Here is a 22,914-nt window from a genome sequence, read left to right as displayed (position 1 = left end):
CTGCATTCAAACACTATGGTTTCTAAGACTCTTCAAAGATTTATTCTTATATAGGTATGTGGGAAGGTGTCTGTGTGAGTGTGTGTGTGTGTGTGTGTGTGTGTGTGTGTGTGTGTGTGTGTGTTCCTGCAGATTCCAGAGGCATTTGGATTTCCTGAAGCTGAACTTATAAAGGCAGCTCCACTCAAAGGGAGTTCTGGAAACTGAAATTGGGTGCTCTAGAAGAACAGGGAATGTTCCTAATAACTGAGCCATCTGTCTGGTCCTGATTTTTAAAAGTCATGAAGATTACAGACAACAATTATTCATGCAGGAGCTGGAGAAATGGCTCAGTGGTTAAGAGCACTAGCTGCTCTTTCGGAGGTTCTCAGTTCAATTCCCAGCAACCACATGGTGGCTCACAAATATCTATAGACCTGGTGCCCTCTTCTGGTGTGCAGGCACACATGTAGGTAGAATTCTTTATACATAGTAGGTAAAACATCTTTTAAAATTATTTATGCAATTAGTAACACTTTGTAGTAAATCAAAACTCCTCTCTGTAGTAATTTAACTTATTTGTACAGATCTAAAATTTGTAATCTTTTAAAATATATTTATTTTATTTTTATTTTATGTGTATGGGTGTTTTGCCTGTATGGACATCTGTATAGCATGTGCATGCTTGGTGCCTTTGGATATCAGAAGAGGTTATTAGTTCCCCAGGCATTGGAGTTACAGATGGTTGTCAGCAATCATGTGGATGATGGAAACTGAATCTGGGTTCCTGTAGGAGCAGCAAGTGTACTTAGCCACTGAGACACCTCTACAGGCATCATGTGTAGCGGTAAGCTTTTGCTACATCACTTTGGCTCCTGATGGATCTCACACGTGCACCTACTCAGGAGCTATTTTTGGATCCATGAATGAAAGATGCAAACTCATTAGCAGCAGATGTTAAGCTCCACAGAAGGGAGAAGGTAGGGAGAATGAGTGAACAAATGCTTTAACGATATTTAAGTCTTGCCAGAGTAAATTCTCAGGATCGTTGAATGTGGTCAACATGGGATTTCTGGGATTGTCAGCCAGGTATGACAAATATTAGAGCCTAGAAATAGGCTTATACAGTAAGTAGAAGGGAATTTAATTGAAGTTAATTACACAGATGTATAAAGTATTGAGGCATTTTATCTTAAAAACAATTAGATTGAAAGCAGGGGATAGGAAGCCTAACCTATCTCAGATAGCAGAAGCTTGTGCCTTGAAAATTAAATAAAGAGAAAGGGGCATACTACAATATGTACCCACGGAGATATTAATCTCCATAGTAGGGAGGACTTACTTATAAATAGATGTATAATATATTGAAGCTTTTGATCTTAAATTATATGTCAAAAAACAGGAGGTGGTAAAGAAGCACTGTCTCAATGTTTAATATTTGTTTGAATTGCTTTAACTGGTTTTTATTGTTTTAATTATCAAAATGCATGTGGTTATGAGTTTGGAGGTTATATTAAAATTCCTCTGGGAGAGAGGTCAAGATATATCATTACTGATTTCTGGCTACTGAGCCAAGGGTATGCCATTTTGGGAGAGAGGCTCTGTATTTGTGTTGACAGGAAAGGAGAAAAGGCTCTGGACCCATTTCAGAGTGAGATGGATCAGATATGACAGTGGAAGACCTCCTGAGGATCTCAAAAGATTCAAGAAAATCGAAAAGGACAGGTAATCTGATCTGCCGATTCCTGGACATGGAAACACCCAGGATCTGTCTTAGACATAAAAATGTCTCTAGCCAAAACTTCAGCTAAAATGAGACAATAATTTTTGTTGGTTATAGAATCCTTAAGATTCTTCGTACCCTCCTTCATATGGCATGAATGAAGATTTACTACAATTGATTAAATTGATTTTACAAGTTGATAAAATTAACTCATAATAAAAGACAGTTGTCTTTCACATGCTCAAACAAGGAGCAACATTTCATCCTTAACTGATCTGTGCACCCTGAACAATCCATAAAAAATCTCTTAATGGTACTAACATTTTGGTTGTGAGATGCATATACTACAGAATGTACAAGATTCATCCTCAGAGATGCTGAACTAACCTGCTGTTCCAGCACCCTGCTTCCTGATGCTGTCCAGAGACTTGCTTCCAGAACAGCTTCAGGAATTGTTACTGCTTCCAGATGATTTCGCCTCATCCAACCTTTCAGACAGATCCAGTCAGAACTTCAGTCAAGCCCTGAATCTTCTAAGCATAGAGACTGGATAACAGATGCTAAAGCCAGCTTTCTTAAGTCTAACCAATATTCTAATTTTTCTATCCCTCCCCACCCCTTGAAAGAATTTCTCATTGTACCTATTCAGCAGGAAGAAGCCATGGAGAGTCAGCCCAATTCCTTGGGTTTGGGTGTCTGGTTATGGCTATTTTACAAATCATAGGTTATCATTTTAATCCACCTAATACCACACAGTAGTCTGGCCCAAGCTAGGGAAGTGGGTGTCTCACGTGTCCTGAAGTGAAAGAATAAGTGGCAAGCCACCTGGGGCTCAGTTAAGGTTTATGTCCAGAGACAGAAGCTGGTGTGCTTAAGTCATTTCAAATCATGAAGATTACATAGACAGTGGCTCATCTTCCCCGTTCATCACTATGTTTCTCAGAGACCATCCAGAACAGGGATTTAGCATGGCTGCTTCTCTCTCTCTCCTCTCTCTCTCTCTCTCTCTCTCTCTCTCTCTCTCTCTCTCTCTCTCTCTCTCTCTCTCTGTGTGTGTGTGTGTGTGTATAGGTGTGTATGTGTGTAGTGGAGACAGATGAATGAGTGTCAGAAAATAAAGGTGGGGAGCCAAAGAAGGCAGCTGATGCTCAATCAGAGAAATGGAGGGATCAATCAGTGCACATGAATGAATTCTGAGGATGAACACTGTGATGATAAATCTTGATTATCAACTTGATGGGATTCTGAACCACCATGGGAACAAATGCCTGGGTCTGTCAGATGCCCTATCTAAATTAGGTTATTTGAGGCAGAAAACCCATCCTGCATTTGAGCAATGCCATTCCAAGGACTTGAGTCCTAGACTAAATGCAAAGAAGAAGATAAACTAAGAGCTAGCCTTCATCTCTTTCTGCTTTCCAACTGTGGATACAATAGGACCAGCTACTTCAGGCTCTCCTACTTGGTACATCCATCCTCTATCTCCTTTCATGTGGCTTTTACGAACAATTGCTTCTGCCTGGAGTGCTCTTTCCAGACTCTATTGCGGATTTTCACCATAATAAAGTTTCTCGATCAAATTCTAAGAGAAAGTAATCCTTTTATTCCTTAAATTGCCCTTTCTTGGTGTTTCCTGGCAACGGGGAGACAAGTAACTAATACAAACACAAAAGCCTGCAAGGAAAAGAGCCCCATGTATGGTTGTATCAGCGGAAGCGAGCTACTTGAGATATACTTCCCTAGTCCACTCCAATAGCTTACCGTTTGAGATTCAGTGAAATAGCCATGTGCACCCTCCCAACTGCAGCACAGCCCCTCAATTCCCATCTCTGTGCTAGTTTCAGTCTCTCTTAGCCCCCTCTGATGTTGGGCTTCTACCTTCTTAAAATTAGAAGGGCTGTTGAGTCGCTTTGTAAAATGCTGCCCACATTTTCTAGCATAAAACTACAGACAAAGCTTGCCCTTTTGCCCAAACATTGTTTCTATGCATTGTTTGGTAAGTACAAATAACTAACAATGCGCTAAGCTGGAAGCTTTCTCTTAGTGTGTGCTCTTCAGACTCCTTAAAAGCAAACACTTTCCTTCCTTGCAGTATAAGAATACTTTCAGTCCCTGAGACCTGTCCAGCTGGCCTGCCTTTCCACTTCAAAGGAGCTTTCCTGTCCTTTCCAACAAGCAGCCATCTATTCTCCTACCTGGCATGTTCACCTTCTACCTCCTTTCTTGTGATTTTTACAAACAATTGCTTCTGCCTGGAGTGCTCTCTCCAAAACATATGATTTAGCAGAAGTTTGGAAATTCGATTTTCTTTCTGATCATCCAAAATCCTTCTCCATAAGTAGAAGGCAAGTATGTTGAGATTTATTTCCTTGGCAATATCAATGATAATCTCATAACCATTTTCTGCTCCTAAAGCAGCCATAGCTGACTTTCAAATGACATTTACTGGTGGTATTCTATAAACTTCTAGCAAGTACACATCAGGGTTTGCTAAGGCATATGAATTGACGATAGGAGGCACCTGCCTCCCCTCTCCCTCGTCCCTCATCTTCTACCCTTCCTGGCCTAAAGGTTTCCCTCTTCTGTGTTACGAAGGACGACGTTATCTGGACCTTTCATATGGGCCTGGACTAGGACGATTATTTACAAATGTGATCACCCTTGTTGAAATCTTAAGCTCTGCCAAGATGAGATCATTTCCTCTTTTGAAATTCTAGTCTCCCCTGATGTCTCACACAGATGAGAATTTCAAGCCAGTCCATTTCAAGCTGTGGCTGAATGAACAAATGTGAAACTTTTTTTTTTCAGGCCCTTGGTGACCTGAGGAGTTGCTGAGGTGGTGGTGGTGGTGGTGGTGGTGGTGGGCACTCACTGGTACTTGATGGCAACTCACACCAGAATCAGTAAGTGCCTACTGACTTACTAAACACCTATTATGTGCAAGATATAAAGGGAACCTTGGGACTGAGATCTTTTTATTATACCTCTACACCTCTCTAACGTGCTGCCATGGAAACCCAACTTTGAGTCCATCCCTTTCTATTTGTTTTTGTGGACCGGATGGGAGTGCTAGGTAGGAAAGTGAAATCAACAGGAATACACAGGGCTGTCACAGCTCCATCTGGGGTTTTGTACTGTCAATTTACATTTTCTGAATGCGTTATTGTTATTTCAGTGTACCTCCACAGCAGCCCCAGCACGGCAGTGCCTTGCTTGCATAATTACATGCTCAATGGGTACTTGTCAACAGATTTTTATCCAAGCAAGTGACAGCATAAATACATTATGAAAAAACAAAGAGGCTGGTCTCTGAAAGAGTTAGGAATCTTTCTTTAAAAAAAAAAAAAAGAAAAAAACAACCCCAGAGTTAGGCTTAAAGTTCAAGTGCCCCTGTACCCTGCCCTGCTCTATCTCTAACCAGGCTGATCTGATAAGGTAGTAGAAGGGTGCTGGGACCTTTGCTCCCTCTCTGCAACTGAAAGCATTCGTAGCTTGCCAGTGGCCCCCACTGCCTGCCTGACTGTGGAGCTCTCTAGACCATAGATTCCTCCTTCACTCTAGCAAAAGAAGATGTTGTCTAATCTGAGGATCCTGCTCAGCAATGCAGCTCTTAGAAAGGGTCACATTTCCGTGGTTCGAAACTTTCGGTAAGTGACAGAGACTGGGTTCAGGTCAGTGGTGAAAAATTGGAATTTTGTTCTGCAGGGGAATGTCCCTTTCAGCAAAGTAAGTGTAGCGCCACAGTTAGCAGTTGCACGAGACAGCTGTCTCGAATTCTAGCTAAGTTTTGCATCTCTCACTCATGCTGTAGTTGAATGGTACCATGCTAACCATTTAGTACAACAGACTAAATGCTCTTGACATCTTCCATTTCTGTACATTCTAAATGAGCTACTGGCTGAAAGCACTCTGCACAACGACCTTGACCTCCCTGGATTACTAAGGGAAGGTTCTCACTTTTAAGAAATGGATCTGTGATGGTGGTCCTGGGTTTCCTTGCTCTCAACTACATTGATAGACCTAAGTTCACTGGACCTAGATGGTGTCTTTAGCACCCCTTTCTTTGGTGAGTATAAGGCTCTCAGATGCAAGCATAATATTATTCATGATATTATCAATGAATCCCATGTTATCAGACTTAGCTGAGAACTCGAGTCATCTAATCATGAATTTGCTCATTTTATAGGTAGGGTAAGCAGAACCCAGAGAGACTGCAGGGAGTCTATCCATTAGTGCTAATCACATCATATAAATAAACTTTAAAGATCACCTGGAACAAAACACAACCCAGGATTTAACAAATTATAAGAAATGATTCTTAAGGTATAGTCTCACCCCGAGGTTTTGGAATCTATAAACCTGGGCTCCAGGCTTAGCGTTACTAATTGGGTACAGGACCTTGAGCAAGTCACTAAACTTTTCTGCAATGTTTCTTCACCTACACAATGGATAGGGTATAATATATGCTCCATGTTATAGAGTGATTCAATCATTCAATGATTATTTATCGAGTACCTATCTTGTTTCATTCACTATTCATTGTGTTAAAATGCAATGGTAGAGTCCTTGGAGAGGAGGGAGTCTCAATTGAGAAAATACCTCCAGAAAATTGGGCTGTCGGCAAGCCTGTAGGGGATTTTCTTAATCAGTAGTTGATGGGGATTGTGGGTGATGCCACCCTTGGACTTGTTGTCCTGAGTATTATTAAAAAAAAAAAAAAAAAAAAGAGGCTGAACAAGCCATTGGGAAAAGCCTGTACATAGCACTATTCCATGGCTTTTACATCAGCTTCTGCCTCCAGGTTTCTGCCATGTTTGAGTTCTGGTCCTGACTTCCTTCAATGATCCACAGCAAAGTGGAAGCACCATCTAAATAAAGCCTGTCTTATCCAAGTTACTTTGGCCATGGTGTTTCATCACATCAATAGAAACCCTAACTAGGACATAAGATACTCCATTCCTCCAGCCACATGAAGTCACACTCCAGTGATAATCAATAAGATAATTTGTGCAAAACCTGGAAAATAACAGATGAGTGCTCTCTGTTTTTCATTCCGCCTCACTGAGTAACATTGGATAAAAGGATGAGTCCAATTTACTCCACAGGTTTTAACACAGGAAAATCACTGAATTGAGGATACTACGGTGCCTGCTGACTTGCTGTTTATTAATAACCAATTTTAAAGCTTAGCCATATATCCCTTTCAGCATATATATGTATATGCATACATATATATGTGTGTTTGTGTGTCTATATATATGTATATATATAATCTACTTTATTTTTTGTAATCATAGCACATTAAATTTTACATTTATAGTTGCCCTCTTGATCAATACTAATATTTTCAATGTGTACCAGCCTCAGCATTGATATTCTCTTCTTAATATCTGCTAGCCAGATTGCATTTCTAAAAACTCTAGTTAGTTATTTCTAAATCTAAATAGGATCTGGAGCAAAATCCAGCTGAACGAGCCCAAATCTGTCTTCAGCTTTTTGAAAATATGGGAAAAAAACCTAGACTTTTGAGAAACTCAATATTATTTGTCCTATTAAAGCTAACATAATAGTATGCAATGGTTAATCTTTTTAAGCTGAGGTAGTTGAACACCAGCAAGTAGGACGTTCCTAAAGTGCAGCCCAAGATGTGGTAGAATGATCTCATTGGGAAGCCTTGCCAGTTCTTTCTGCTTTCTGGCCACCATGATGTGAGCTACTCTTGTTTGACACATCTTTTCCAACAGATTGAACTGAAATTCTCGAAAGTCTGAAGAAAATGATTTTCTCTCTTAAGTTGTTTATATTGTTTATTTCATTGCAATAACGCAGAAGCTATGACTAGACACTGAAATGGTTTTCATAGGATATTCTCATGTATTATGTATATTTGGCACCCCTACTGCACCATTTAAGCATATTGTCTGCCATATAGATTTACTCCAAACTGTTGATCTCGATCAGGACCCTCAGACTTTGACAAGCCTCCTTCATAACAGAGAACAGCTCCTTGTCAACACTGTTACACTTTTGCTTTACCCAAATTTGACTACTTTTCTCTCTTTTCCATCCCTGGAGGAAAGTAGAGGATCCCTCTCATACAACATAACATCTGAATTTACCATTAGAGCTGACAGGAAATGTGTGGTTAAGGTTTGGCAGTGCCACAAGAGCTGAGGTTGAAGTTTTGAAGTGAATAGTCATGTATCATAATGTGCATACTAAAATGACAGCTAAGGTGAGGCCGAAGCCATCCACACAGATACTTGGATTAATCAGTTTTAGTCAATTATTTTTTCGTTCTCCTTTTTTTTTTCTTATTCTACAAAATCAATAAGATCAGACACCAGGGATGGTGAAAACATAGAATCAGCAGGCACGCTGTCTCAGGCATGCGGTTGTGGAGCCTGGCTGGGTTGGGATAATAGCGTTCTATGATTTGTTGCCTGTTAGGAAAACCACTTATAGCTTTTAAAGAAACCACTAAAAATCTCTTTCTTTGTCAGAGAAGACCAATTTATAAGTTCACTTCAATTTCATCTTCCAAATAGAAATTTCTTCAGAGAATATTGAACTAAGCCAGCCAATTCTGTGGAGGTTATAGATTGGAGCCGGAGGTGACTGGTTTTCAGGTATTTCATTCCAGACCTCCATAAAGGCTCACATAACTCATTATGCTTCCGTCGTACCCCACCCCACCCCCACATCCACCCCCACACATGGACACTCAGGTGAAGTGATCACTGACTGAACATAGAGAGACAAAACTGAATGATCTTTGTGTTTTAATGTCAAAAATTAAATTGCTGAAAACGTTTTTCCCATTCTGACCTCAGTAAACTAACTATACAAGGCAAAAACTGGAATGGAGATACAGGATCTCCTTTGGAAAACTGTATTTTTTCCCAACCTACCATTTAGTAATTTAACAAAAATAATGGAAGTCATATACTTTCAGCATTCTCTTGTTTTAGATAAGAAAACTCTTCAGGCTTTTGATAATAGGTCCATGCAAAGCTAGTCCTGATCTACATTCTTCAGTTCTCAAAGACTTTCCACAATTTGGCATACTGAAGTTCTAAAATGTTTCAGAAATAGTCATTGAGTTATCAACAATAATTTATAGTACAGATGGGTATATAGCACCAATAAGAAAGTTTTCAAATATTTTTTGTTAAAAAATTATTATAACTGCTAGCAACAAAAAGTTTGTAAATTTGGAAAAGGACTTGGGGATTTCTGTTCACACCAATGGGATCCATTCAAGGGTTTTGTGAAAATAAGGTCCCTTGACAGCTTTCTAATGTGCCTTTTAAAGAAAGTGAATGGGATTTAAAGGAGACATTGCAAATTCTCATACTTACTAACTTCATGGATGTTTCAGAAGACAAAAGCATAAAGAACCATTGACTTAGTTCTGTGGTTTAGCTTTTCAGATAAGAAAGTGAGGTCAGAACTGGCAAATGACCTTCTCAAGGTCATAGTTTATTACTGTGTCTGGGCTAAGCTGGAACTGCAACTCAATACTTTAAAAAAGGTAGTTTTCCTATTTTGGCCCTTTGATCCCTCCAAACTGATGAAGGTGGCCAACCTACAAAGGTCTGGTATCCTTTTTTTAGATAAAGTCAAAATACATAAATATAAACAAAAAATAAGTAAATACACCCTAACTTTCACATCACTGCAGCATAAAGAAGCATCAGGATCGTAGCCATAAGACCCATTGGCTCTCTTTAAGGTCTGCAGATGCTAAAGTCTTTATCTTCAATTCTCTATAGGGACCAGGGGGGTCATTTTCCACTCAAGCTTTCCTGCTCTGGAAAAGTCAGTTTCTAACCGCATACATTTTACTCAAATCATGCAGTTTCTCTTCCAATAAAATACAATGATAGCAGAGAAACACATCCAAGTCTTCCCCACCTCCTAAGTAACTTGTCAGAAGTGGGTGATGCAGACTGTAGTGATGAAAGGCTTTATTGTGCCAGTAGTCCACGCTCTCCCACTTCCAGTTAGATATTTAGGTAAAACTAATCTGCAAATCTTCACTCAGCGTGTTAGTATTCAGTGGTTTGGGGGTAAGAAGCCTCTGCACATTTATTTTTTTTCACATGATGCAATGTAAGGAACTAATTGTGCTTTTCTCAAAGGCTGTGGCTCTAATTAGACTGCAAATTGGCTTCTAAATCTTACTTGATTTTTGCTTTGAATTTGGCAGATGGTATTTGTATTTATTTACAAGGTACGATATCTTTTGATTCATGTATATATTGAGTAAAACCCAAGTATAGGTAATTAGTACACACATCACCTTGATATTGTTGGTGGGAGAATTGTACATGATTCTCATTGGCTCCAGGGTTGTATTCTTTCTGTTATATGTGCTCAGAAAAATGATAGTATGTGACTATAGAGGTACCTCACCGGTAGGGGCTTTTCTGGCATATGAAAATAAGAGAAAATAAAATATATTTCTAAGAAAGAGAGCTAAGGTAGCTCGGATCTGATTTGAGAGATGACTTTTTGTTTAGTTTTAGTTTCTTTCTTATATAACTTAGTACAAGAAACGTAAATACTTCATGGGAAAAGTAAAGTGGTTTGTGTGGGGCTGAAGGCTAACTCAGTCGTTAAGACCCTATACTGCTCTTGCCGAAGATGTTGAGTTTGTATCCTAGCACCCACATCTGGCAGTTTACAAACTTCTGTAACTCCAGCTCCACAGGGACTCCAGGGCCCCTAGCCCAAGCAGGCACCTGCACTTCCATGGACATAGACCTCTCTACCAACCCCACAAACAAAAACAAAATACATCTCCTTTTAAAAAGAGTGATTTGTGCCTTCCTTTAGTTTCTCTGAGCTAAAGTGGTCTGGGTCTGATTGGAAATGAAACATAGTAACATTATGCCAGCACCTTTAACTGGCTAATTTGAAATGGGGGTTTATTATCCCCAAACAGAACAATGTTTAATAAGGACAAGAAGAAAAGAGGTTTGTGTCATAGGTATCTTAATATGGCCTAGTTGTGGAGCTCTTGCGCTTTTATGTAATTTTTATGAGCTTAGGAAAGGGGTGTGACAATATGTTTTTGGAGCCAAGGGAAGTTCTATGAGTGGATAACAAACAGGATAGGAGTTAGACTGAGGCCATTGTGTTTGCTTTCCTTCTAATGATACATTTTCCTGGTTAGTTCTTGATATCTATAAAAAAACAACTCTTTTCCCAAGCTACCATTTCCTGCCCCACCTCCTGGCTAGAATTCAGAAACACAATGACTACTCTAATGAATTTTGAATGGTATAAACAGTAGAGTCTCTTTATCAGTTGATTACATTTAATCTTTTTTTTTTTCGTAGTCAATCAGTTAAGCCCTCATATGTTGGTGTTTTAAAATGTAACATATTTATTTATCTACCCTTGTTGGCACTGAGAACCATGGCACCTTTTTATATTGAAAAGGGGCTTGTAGGCTGCTATTACCATGCTTAAAATTCAGCCATCTTGATGCTGATGTGATACATGGATCCATCTGTTTCTCCCATCAGTTTTTCCTAGGTCTAGAGATATGCGTAGGGTGTAAAATAGTGCTCTCATTTCTGAATGCATGCCCATTCATTGTTCTCAGAACAAATGCTGTCACAGAGTGGCTGAGTCCCAGGGGGTTTTCAGCTTTAGCAATATCCTAGGTCACAATTAATTATTATGCATGCCTCACAAGTCTTTGAGTTGAATCTACTTGTAATTGTAGAATGAACAATTGGCAACGGGATTGGTGACTGAGCCTCTGTGTGAAGGACACTAGTTATACAGCCAGAGCAACTCAGTGAAGAATGATGCATTGCTATAAATGCAGAAAACAGTTGAAAGGAAAGAACAGACTCGACTATGAGGAAGTGGTCCTGACTACTTACTTGATGTTAAGAGAATTCCAAAAGACAATATACAGCCTTGAATGTGCACAGGACAAACCATTAGAAGTTAATCCAGTCTTGAAAAGAACATGAGAATTCACCAAATAATAGAACAGAGGCTTGCTCTGTGTTGAATAATGAATGACAAAACACCAAACAGTGTAAACTACTCTTGCTAGATGTTACAAAGAAACAAAGCATTGCAAATTTTGCTAAATGTATGTGTGTATACATATACATGTATATATATATATGTATATATACATATATATACACATATATGCATATATACATATATATACATATATACACATATATGCATATATACATATATATACATATATACACATATATGTATATATATACATATATGTCTGTATATATACATATATATGTACATATATACATACATATATATATAATTCCAGTATACTAAAGATACATCTGCTGTCATGCTTTTGGGATTCTCTACACATCTATAGTGGAAAATAAGAGAGCTTTTAATGCTTTGGCAATGATTTTTTTTAAAAGTCACAGCATAATAGTAATTTTTCCAGTAATTATTAAGGTTAGTTTTGTCTTGTTTCAGACTTAACAGTTATTTATAATATAACACTACCATGCTGAGACAGAAAATGCCCTTTCATGTTTTATAAGTCTTTAGAGGATCTTATGCTGAGTTAAATCAGCAAGCCTCAAAAGGACCGATACTACATAATTTCACATACACATCACATCTGAAATAGTCACTGCTTGATGAATCAGAGTCTGCAGCCATGGTTATGAGAGGCTGAAGAATGAGGGATATGAATGTGAAGTTTTAGTTACACTATACAAACAAGTTCTGAACGTTCTGTCTGGTGCACTAGTTGTAATTACTAAGATAGTATTTTCCACTTCAACACTTGTGGAGACTAGACTTTCTTACTGCATAACAAAGCCAAAAATGGCACAAGGAGCCTTCAATGGGGAAAGTATATCAGCTCCTGGTTGTTGCTAGTACATTCTCTGGGCAATGAGTCAGGCCGCCGACATCAGCTGTTGCTGTTGAGACTCGAGCATGTGTTGTGCAGAGAATCTGCTGTCTTTTACGCTCTGTTGGAAGAATTAATAGTTTCTATTGTCTATAAATTAAACATTAAAGGTTTTGACCAAAAGATAGCCAAACATGATGTTTGTCTGCCCCTTGTACCTTTGTACTCAACTCTTCTGTTAGTGGAGAAATATCAGTATCAGCATCTTACAATGAATCTCAATGGCAGGACACTGACCCTAAGCCTTAACATGAGCTTTTGATTTTTGACATATACAAGAACAAATATGAAGAAGATCTAGAGGCCCTCCAACCTACCCACCTACCTTTCTTTCTTTCTTTCTTTCTTTCTTTCTTTCTTTCTTTCTTTCTTTCTTTCTTTCTTTCCTTTCTTCATTCCTTCCTTTATTCCTTTCTTTCTTTTTTTAAAAAGGAGTAATAAGATCTAGAAGTTAGAATTTTTAAATCACTAAAAAGCGTTGGTCCTTAGGGTTGTTTTTTGTCATTGAAATTAGGAATAAAATTTAAGGTCTTTGAAAAATTATTCTTTTGATTTCATGAAACTCAATAAGAACAGTACAAGTCAAAGGTCTATGGTATTATTATTATTATTATTATTATTATTATTATTATTATCCCAGAGGCTAGAAGCTGCCCTGGAACTGGAGTTACAGATGTTTGTAAAGCACCATGTTTATACTAGGGATTGAATCTGGGTCTTCCTGAAGATCATCCAGCTGAGCTACCACTGCAGCCCCACTCTATGGCTTTGTTGTGGTTTACTTTAGTGAAACTGTAAATTCTGTGAATGCCCAGAGATTGGAGAAGCCTTCAGAGGATGGTAGGAAGAACAAGGGTACTGAATCCTTTAAAGACACAGGTTTGAAAAACCAGCTTTCGTAGATTCCAAAAATAACCAGAATCCTGAGCTTGAATGCCAGGCCAAAATTAAGGCCTTAAAATGAGCCCATGAGTTAGTTCTCCTGTTGTTGATGAATGTGAATCCATCAGCTATAGTGATATTTCCTTTACTCCCTGAAACATTCACATTCCCCCTTTGTTAGGAATCCCACAAGAATATCAAGCCCCACAACCATAACATAAATGCAGAAGACCTAGATCAGACTCCCTGATCTCTGTGAGCCCACTTGAGTCTGCCTTTGGGACCCTTTCCCTTCAAGTGGGTTGGCTTGTCCAGGCTTGATGTGAGAATATGTGCCTGGTCTTATTGTAGTTTGTTATACCATATTTGGTTGATGCCCCTGGGAGGTCTGCTCCTTTCTAAGGGGAGGAGCAGGAGCATGGATCTGAAGGAAAGAAGAGATGAGAGAAAATGGGCGTGGGCAAGAAGAGGAAACTGCATTTGTTCTGAAAAAATATGTACTCACTTATTGAACTTAGACAAAAAAGTCAACTCCACTAGACAGTTATTTAGTGAAATTTATCCAAGTTATCATAGATTATGACATAGAATTAACAACTGGAGTGAATTTGTGATTTTCATACCTATGACCATGTCATATTGCAAAAATGTAATCATAAATCTCAAAGGAATATATACCCAAACTGTTTTCTTATGATTGAATTCAAGTATTATTATTTTGTAGCAGTTATTATGCTCCTTGTAAAACTTAATGTTTAATAGACATGCTAAATCAATTTTCCCACAGTTTCTCAGTCTTTCTAATTAGTATTCATCTCCCCTAGTGTGATACGCATCAGTTACTATTAAATAAAGATAACACCATGACACTGGGAACAATTTAATAAAAGCTGCTCATTTCATACATTTCATATAGTGATTACCTCAAATAACAGGTATTACAATGTGATAGAATGCTAAGAAGGTCTATTCCTCTCTTAGTTTGTACCCAGGCCAAGCCAGTACTGACACGGTTCTCAGTGAGTCAAACTAGAAGTCAGAATCCCCAAAATAGACTTGCAAAGCAGATAGACAAGAATCAGTTTCTTAAAAATTCAGTCGAATAATATACACACTATCACTTACATATTATAAAATGGGCTACAGAAACCAAGCCACTGAGTTGAGTGTTTACAGGGAATTTTTTTTTTTAAATATGAGAGTTCAGTCATCTTGACAGACATTAATCACAAAAGCCAAGATAAGGAAACAATCTAAGTGTTCATCAACAGATGAATGGATTGAGATGTGCAGCATCTGTGCACGCGCTGAAATGCAGGAAATTCTTGCACTCCTGACAACACAGACTAACCTAGAATACCATATAGTAGGTGAAATAAGCCATGAACAGCAGAGGCATATACCTTAGGATCTGACTTGTATATGAAATGTGAAAAAGTTGAACTCAGAAATTGAGAGTAGGTATTAGGCCCCCAAACTAAAGACCAACTGTAAAATAGGGCAGTGTTTTATTTTCCTTTACACCTTAATAAATACTTCTTGATGACTGCACATGGGGTAAGGCTGCATGGTAGTTCAGAAAGGTCACAGTAATGGTGTTTTCCTGACAGCATGTAGTCTTCCATAGTGAGTGGAATGACTTGTATGATGTCACTGTCTTTTTTGTTTGTTTGTTTGTTTGTTTGAGTCAGGGTTTCTCTGTATAGCCTGGGCTATCCTGATGATGTCACTGTCAAACCAGCAAGACTGCCTTTATGCACCCATCGTTTTCAGGATGACTTACATGTTAATAAAATTTAGTGACTGAGTAGCAAGTGTACAAAAGCATACTAAGCACTAGGTATGCAGCAATACAGGTTCATTACTTGAAAAGCCACCAGTGTAGCTGAAAGTTCCTGTAAAGGTCAAGTATTTCCTATCTTGATGCCATTAATCCTGAAATACATACATGGTAGTGTTTAAATTCATAAAATATTACATTAGAAGTCTGAGAGAAGGTAAATTGGATGAAAAATTTTCACAACTCAGGTTGTCACTTGTAATTAATGCTTCATGTGGTACTTTCAGTGAACTCAAATGCACTTCCACCATTTGCTATATTCTAAAACTAGGGAGTGAACCTACTGAGAATTGGCTTAGATAATTCTTGACCATGTACCAGTGACTTGAGATGTGGCAGCTAATTTAAATTGAAGGTCATGATTTGGGGCTGTAACTTAATCTACGTTCTTAAGAGTGTATATGATATTAATCTGTAATCACCATATTGCTTTAAATTGTTTATTTTTTATAAATCTACTTTCATAATACAAAAAAAAGAAAGAAATTGAGAGTAGGCCGAGCAGTGGTGGCTCACGTCTTTAATCCCAGCACTTGGGAGGCAGAGGCAGGCGGATTTCTGAGTTCGAGGTCAACCTGGTCTACACAGTGAGTTCCAGGACAGCCAGGGCTATACAGAGAAACCCTGTCTTGAAAAAAAAGGAAAAAAAAAGAAATTGAGAATAGAACAGTGGTTATCAAGGTGAGATGAAAGGATGAGAGATGTAAGTCAAAGAGTACTAAGTAAGGCAGAAAAAATAAAATAATAGGTTCTAACTAGTTCACTGTTTTGATGGCAGATTAAAAGAGGTGTCTCTAATAGAATGAACCTTACTCTTGTCAGGTGAAGCAGTATGGAGCAATTCCCATGGGCCAGGGTGGAATAAGAAAAAGAACCCATAGCATGGCATTGTTGCTGATCATGGCAAGTGATGTTCTGGATAGGAGAAAAGACCACATCGGGGTGGTGGTGGCTGGATAAACAGAAAACCTTTAGTATCCTAGGAAATGGTTTTATCTCCATCAAAGCTGTTCTGGGAGAGTCTCTCTACAGGTCTCCAGTAAATACGATAAACAGTTACCTTCAAACACCTACACCAATACTAGAAACCTAGCAAACAATTAGATTTGTTCTCAAATTGACCTCACCTTGAGGAACTGAAGGAAATGAAACAGAGCAAACAGGTCCTGGCTTGTCTTTCCCCAATAAAGGAGGTCAATCTGAAGCAGATATGAGCTGGAGGCAAAAAGTTGTCAACTTGCATCATATTTTCCAAACTTAAGAAATCATTACCATGTTATATTATTATTTATTATTTTGCTCTAATTCTTGGGATATAAAAATATAACCATAGAACTTTAAAACATCTTTCTACATGACACAAGAAAATCTCCAGGGCAGGCTGTGGTTTCACCCAGTGACAAAAGGAGTACGAGTCTTCACAAAGTGATATGACAGGAACAGGGATAAACGACATACTTTTCTGTTGTATGTTATAAAGCTTACACCAATTTCTATAACAGTAGGTAAGCTCTACATAATGCATATTATACTGAGCATGGGTTCACATGATGCAAATAACTATATTTTCACAACAACACTATAAAACTACTACACTCTTTTGGTTGATGAGAAATAGCTCCAGAGAGACGTTGGGTAACATGCTTGAGGTTGCATGATTTAGTAAACAGCAAACTTAGCTGTCCAGCCAGCTAACTCAAGTGTGTCTGAATTAGATTTCTTTCCACAGAGTATTTTATTCCTTCAAAAATAACAATTATTGCACATATATAATGGAAACCAGAGCCACATTAGTTTTATCAATGCTTTGCAGAGAGACATGCTACACCATGTGATTTGCTATGTTTGATTCCAAGAATAGGCCAATGAACCACCCAACAGCAATTTTTTTTCCAAAATGTATATTGTCCTTTTCTGTTGTCTCTCTTCTTTTGTAGGTGTGGAAAGCCAGTACAGAGTCAAGTACAGCTGAAAGGCCGTGACCTCCTCACCCTGAAGAACTTCACAGGAGAGGAGATTCAGTACATGCTATGGCTCTCTGCAGATCTGAAATTCAGGATCAAGCAGAAAGGAGAAGTATGCAATATTTGCCCTTTTGTCTCTTTCATTACAAACCAATGGGCCCCTTTTAGACCGCTTTCCTAAAGCAGAGGGAAAAGAGAGTAGATTAAAATTCCGGAATGGTAGCTAAGTAATGAACCCTCACAGGCAAGGTAATTGCTTAGCACTGAGTGTCCAGGCATATAAACAAGCATGAAAAGCAGTTATTCTATGACAAGTCCTGGCCATTTTTCTTTCAGCTGAATGCTTAAATGCATTAGTAACTGGATCTGAAACTGAGATATCATTTGCCTAGAAAGATTTTATTCTTATATGTCCCTTCTCTCTGTGTGTGTTTTCTATCAGCTAAATCTTAAAGACAATATGTTGTTGTTTTAGCAACACACTTCTGTTCTGGATATATATCAGATATGTTCATCATTAGGATGATATTCGTAATGATGGAATTATGTTAAAAACATTCCAATTATAAAGAGACAAGTAAATTTGAGTCAAATAGGGGAAGAAATTGAATGTGTTGCTTAATGATGGGCATTGTTCTGCATTTTGAGCAATTTATGTTTCAAACTGCTAATGCAGTGGCTTCATTTAGAATGTTTAATTGTGAAAGCAGATTTGTGTAGTGGGAGATATTTAAATCTCCAACCCGAATATGACCGGTCAATGAAAACACAACTCAGTAATTATGAATATATTCTGTAAGCCTAGATTGGGCAGATACCCCTACACTACTCTGTTCCCCAGCTATGAGACCCTTATAACTTGAGGGTTTTCCAGATCCTGCATTTGTCCTTTTACCTCCTGCTTCCAAGTCCTCCTCCTCCGTTGTCCTCTGTTGTCTTCTCTCTCCTCTCCTTCTCCCTAGTTGTCCTCTCTCTCTCTTCTCTCCCCAGTCTTCCTCCAGTCGTCCTTCCCCCTCTTCCCACCAACCTTTATATCTCCACCTCCCCTTTCTCTGTCCAATCACTAGCTCCAGCCTTTATTTTACAAATTAAAATGGGCAGAAGGTTCACTAGAAATCACCTGTGTAATGACTCACACCTCCTCTGCAGCCCTTCACAGGAAAGGGGAATTAGTATCAAAATACAAAGCTGGGGCTATTTATTTGTTTATGAGACTGGGTCTCACTCTGTGGCTTTGACTGACCTGGAACTTGATATATAAATCAGACTGGCCTCAAACTCACAGAAATCCATCTGCCTCTGCCTCCCCAGTGCTGGGATATGTCACTGTGTATGACTCAAAGTGTTTATTTGTTTGTTTGTTTTTAAGATTTGGTCATAGGCTGAAGAAGTTTGGTATGACTCTGACTTTCTTATCTAGTTGGCTAGCTCTTCAAGCTCCGAAGAGACCAGGAGATGCTCCAAATTCTGTGGGCTGATGTTCTTGTAAACACCTGGAATAGGGAAAAGGCATCCTTAGGTCTTAGACCATTTCCCTTTAAAGGTTTGCTACCTGGAGACCAGAAGATTATATAATACATCTTACGTGGAAGTCCAATCATACATGAGAACGGAGGAAGAGCTCCACCCAACACTCAAGCTCCCAGAGTGATTTCAAATGACTTCCAGTAACAAAGCCTTTATGTTTTCTCACGAGGGAGACCAAGAAACATGAAGCTAAAAACCGAGGCTCATCAGTGTCCTAAGTAGGACTCTTAGTGTCCAGTGTAGGACAGAGTAAGATCTTACTAATTGAGAAAGTCCTTCTGAATCAACCATTTTCATCACTGAAAATGTAATGGGAATTTCAATATAGTTAAGTAAGATAATGAATGGCCCCAGTGTGAAGTATTCTGCTTTGGAACAAGCTCCCAAATTGAACTCCCTCATTAATAATGCTGTATTTCAAGCATAGGGACACTCATCTGTAACCCTAGGTCTTCAGAGGTGAAGATAAGATGATCAGGAGTTCAAAGCCTGCCTCTGCTACACAGGAAGTTCAAGGGTAGCCGGGGCTACCTGAAAAACCTATATCGAAAAATAACATTAATTTCTAATTTCATCCTAATAATCTGTATGTAGTGAATATGAAACACCTTTAAATTCAGTTTTAAACAATATTGTGACCACTTATTCAGAAGTAGTAGTTAGTTGATTTGTATTTTTATTAGAATTTTGAAATATAATCCTTGATGTTGGATTGTAAATGTACCTTGCATTTTAATCATACTTTTTGGTTTTCAGTATTTGCCTTTATTGCAAGGAAAATCCTTAGGAATGATTTTTGAGAAAAGAAGTACTCGAACAAGACTGTCCACAGAAACAGGTGAGTCTACTGACAAGCTCACTTTTGTGTTGAAGAACTAGCCTGGGGATTGGAGACTTCGAAGGCTTAACCTGGTGGGGAGCTTTGTGTGTCTTTTTAGCAGCCACAGAGAACAAGTGTTTCGCTGGAAGCAGCAATACAGAGGTGCCTTTCAATTCACATAGTAAGCTATATGCAGTAAAATTAGCTTCAACTGTAGGAAGCCTGTGAAAAATTAACTAGAAACTTCAGACATTGCTTTACGTTGATGTAAGTGGACACAAATCCTGAGGCCCTAAACATATGGGGAAAATGTGTCTACTTTTACTCATCAACTTTTCCCTCTGTCTCAATACTATGTGGGAACTGAACCCTTTCTGCATTAGGGTAGCCCTTATGTGTCTCGGAGTTTAAGTTGTAGATACCAGGTCTCCTCTCCCCCTTTCCAGTTATACCTAAGCCCTGGTAGATATTAGAATGTCTCAATAGCTCAGGATCAGCTGGTGTGCTTGGTCATCAGGGGCACCACCACTGAATATTTTACCTTGGGGCCTCCTGGGACAGCTTCATTTCTATTGGGTCTGCAGTTTGATGAAGGCTCTGTTGCACTCTGATTGCAAGACCTTGTTAAGATTCTCTTGTTTTAGCTCCTGAGAGCATTCCAAACTTCACTGGCATAAGACTATCTTTGCCTAAGTGTTCCTTTCTCAAGGACAGTGCAAAGGAACATTTATTGCCTATTGGAGCTCCGTCTTAAAGGCATAAAAGAGATGTTCTCAGCACTGGAGTTCCTTAAACTCTCATGAGGGTTCCATGTTCCCTTAAAAGTTGGTCTGGGGCACACACAGTATGTATGTATAGTGATAATGGTCCACCTAGTTCTACTATTGTTACCTCTTGTGCTTTCTTCGTTTCCATCCCAGGTTCAAGTATTTGAGGTCATATGAGGAAAAGACTAGCCGGAAGCAAACCAGCTTCAAAATCCATTACTACTGTTTGTGCCTGGACTTCAGGCAGGCAAAATGCAAGTGGTTGTCATTTTCTAAAGCGATTATCTCCACAATGAGTTTCAAAGGGTTGATTTTGAAACTGACAAGCCATGATTTACCTCTTTTCTGTTTTTTTTTTTCCTGCATTTCTCTGCCACCAGACCTCCATTGAATCAACCATGTGACCCAAATGAACAGTCAGAGTTGAGAAAGAAGCGCCACAAAAACATTGGCAAATTCTTCCATCCTCAGATGCCTTACCCTGCCTTAAAAGCATCAGAGAGCAGTTTCTCAGACTTAGATGTTAACTACAACTTTATTACTTATGATTTGGTCTGATAGTAACTAATAATGAAGTTCATCAAACAGCCGAAAACAAAACAAAACAGTGAATTTCACAAGGATTAAATGACCTCTAAGTTCACTCAGTAAAAACAGCACCAAGGTTTGGAGCTCAAGACCACTTTTCTTATTAAAATATGTCCTTTGCCCCTTGAGAGAAGGAAACAGGAAGAGGAGAAATATGTAAGATATCACCTGATCTTAGAAGTTCTAGGAAGGAAACAGATGGCTCTATTTTTCTCTTTAAATCTGGCTCCTCTAAGACATCTCTTTGGCATCTGAGCAATAGTGGAGAGAAATGAAGAAACCTGTCAGTTATTCTTAAATTCTTCCAACATTGATCTTCCATGAATCTAGCAGAATTTTATCTTTGAGAAAAATGTAACCATTGTTCCTTTAAAAGAGATAGTCTTTTTCCAAGCTACTCCAAAAAATTAGTATAATAGGAACTTTTCAATTTTCAATTTTTAAATTAATATGTTTTGGTTGTTTCTATAATTATCTCTGTTTAAATATTATGCTTGATATTGAAATATCCTTGGACAAGTTCCTCCACAATGATGTATTAAATCTGTCAGTAGTGGCAAGAATGAGGCTATAACATAATTTTTTATAAAGACTCTGTGACAAGCGCTCCATATTAATTATATGGTTCACCTCACTCCATCCTCTCTACAGTGCTATGAAAGTAAGAGGGAAGAAAGCGTGTTGAACTAGGTTTAGGAAATGGTCCAAGTACAGAGAGCTAACATATGGCAGATATGTGATTGGATGCTATTATTAAGTGTATCTTTAAAAATAGCTAGTTCAGTGAAAGCAGGAGATAGTCCCAGTTTATTCTAGTGAAACTGTTGCCACAAATGGCACTGAGCATTTTGTTAGATGACAATTGTCTGTAAAGAAGCACTCTAAAACAAAAATTGCAAACTCTATTAGCAAATGCATGGGGGCAGGACTGTTTGGCCTTTAAAGTGTATGCAGTTGTCATTACCCTCAGTAAATCCCTATGGATCTAATTGAACATGGAATGCTGCCAGCTAAACTCAGTAACAGACCAATCAGAAGGAGAAGCTGCTTTAAATGCTTACAAAAAAAATGACAAAGCCCAATGGAAGCCATGACAAAACTGTTCTGCTGTGTAAATGTGCATCACTGGGGGATAGACATGGGGATCTTGCTTGTGCACCTTTCCCCAGCACTGCACCCCTACTTTCGTATGTGAATAGTAATGGTGGTCTTCTGGTAGACTTTCTTAACAGATACAACATATGTCCTTGGTATTGAGAATGAAAATACACAGTAATAGATGATTGTATCAAATCATCTATTACTAGTGCAGAATTGAACTATCCCCTGGGATAGGCTGATTCTTATAGTCTAGTCCTTGAGGATTCCATCTTAAGCCTGAGATCCAGGGATCCAGCAATGTTTCTACTTATCTCTGGAAACAGAATGTAGCTATCGACTCACATTAATTCTTTTATGAAACATGTATATTAAAGTCTAACAAAATTACAGGGAAGTGTACATATCAATAGGTATATTCAATAGGTATGTTCAGTGGCATCTTACAATAAATACATCACTGTTACAAACCCAAGAAAGCACAATGTTAACAGCACATAGAAGCCCTTTGCTCCAACCCTGCTTTTTCTTCAGGCTGCAGTGCTTCCATCCAAGGGTAACCATTACCTAGGTTTCTACTACCCCGGATGGGCTTCTGCCTGTTTTCAACCTTTATATTGAAAGAACCATTCAGCATGTGCTCTTTTGTGTCTGGCCTCTTTGCTCTGCATTATGTTGGTAAGATAATGTCTCTGTCTCTGTGTGTAGTTTTAGATCATTCATTCCACATCTCTCAGTGTATGCCCCCCCCCCCCAGCAAACCAGGCAATTCTCCTGTGTATCTACTGGC

The 22,914-nt window shown here is 38.6% G+C and overlaps 2 protein-coding genes across 4 annotated transcripts in view; one reads left to right on the top strand and one right to left on the bottom strand.

The window, feature by feature from the left end:
- The window catches only part of Rpgr (retinitis pigmentosa GTPase regulator), a 113,037-nt gene that overhangs the window by 73,440 nt on the left and 16,683 nt on the right, over positions 1–22,914 (bottom strand). The gene's annotated exons all lie outside the window — the stretch shown is intronic.
- Positions 5,141–22,914, top strand: part of Otc (ornithine transcarbamylase) — a 64,641-nt gene continuing 46,867 nt past the window's right edge. Inside the window, exons 1-3 of one of the 3 annotated variants that reach the window (XM_076918299.1) lie at positions 5,141–5,349; positions 17,298–17,436; positions 19,608–19,689. In XM_076918299.1, coding sequence (XP_076774414.1) covers positions 5,273–5,349; positions 17,298–17,436; positions 19,608–19,689 — 298 coding nt within the window. In that variant the 5' untranslated portion in view covers positions 5,141–5,272. The remainder of the gene's footprint in view (positions 5,350–17,297; positions 17,437–19,607; positions 19,690–22,914) is intronic. The other 2 variants (XM_034485625.2, XM_034485626.2) reach the window with 2 other exon arrangements.

Source organism: Arvicanthis niloticus, chromosome X (genome assembly GCF_011762505.2).
Source record: "Arvicanthis niloticus isolate mArvNil1 chromosome X, mArvNil1.pat.X, whole genome shotgun sequence".
NCBI lineage: Eukaryota > Metazoa > Chordata > Mammalia > Rodentia > Muridae > Arvicanthis > Arvicanthis niloticus.
This window is presented reverse-complemented; position numbering and strand designations above follow the sequence as displayed.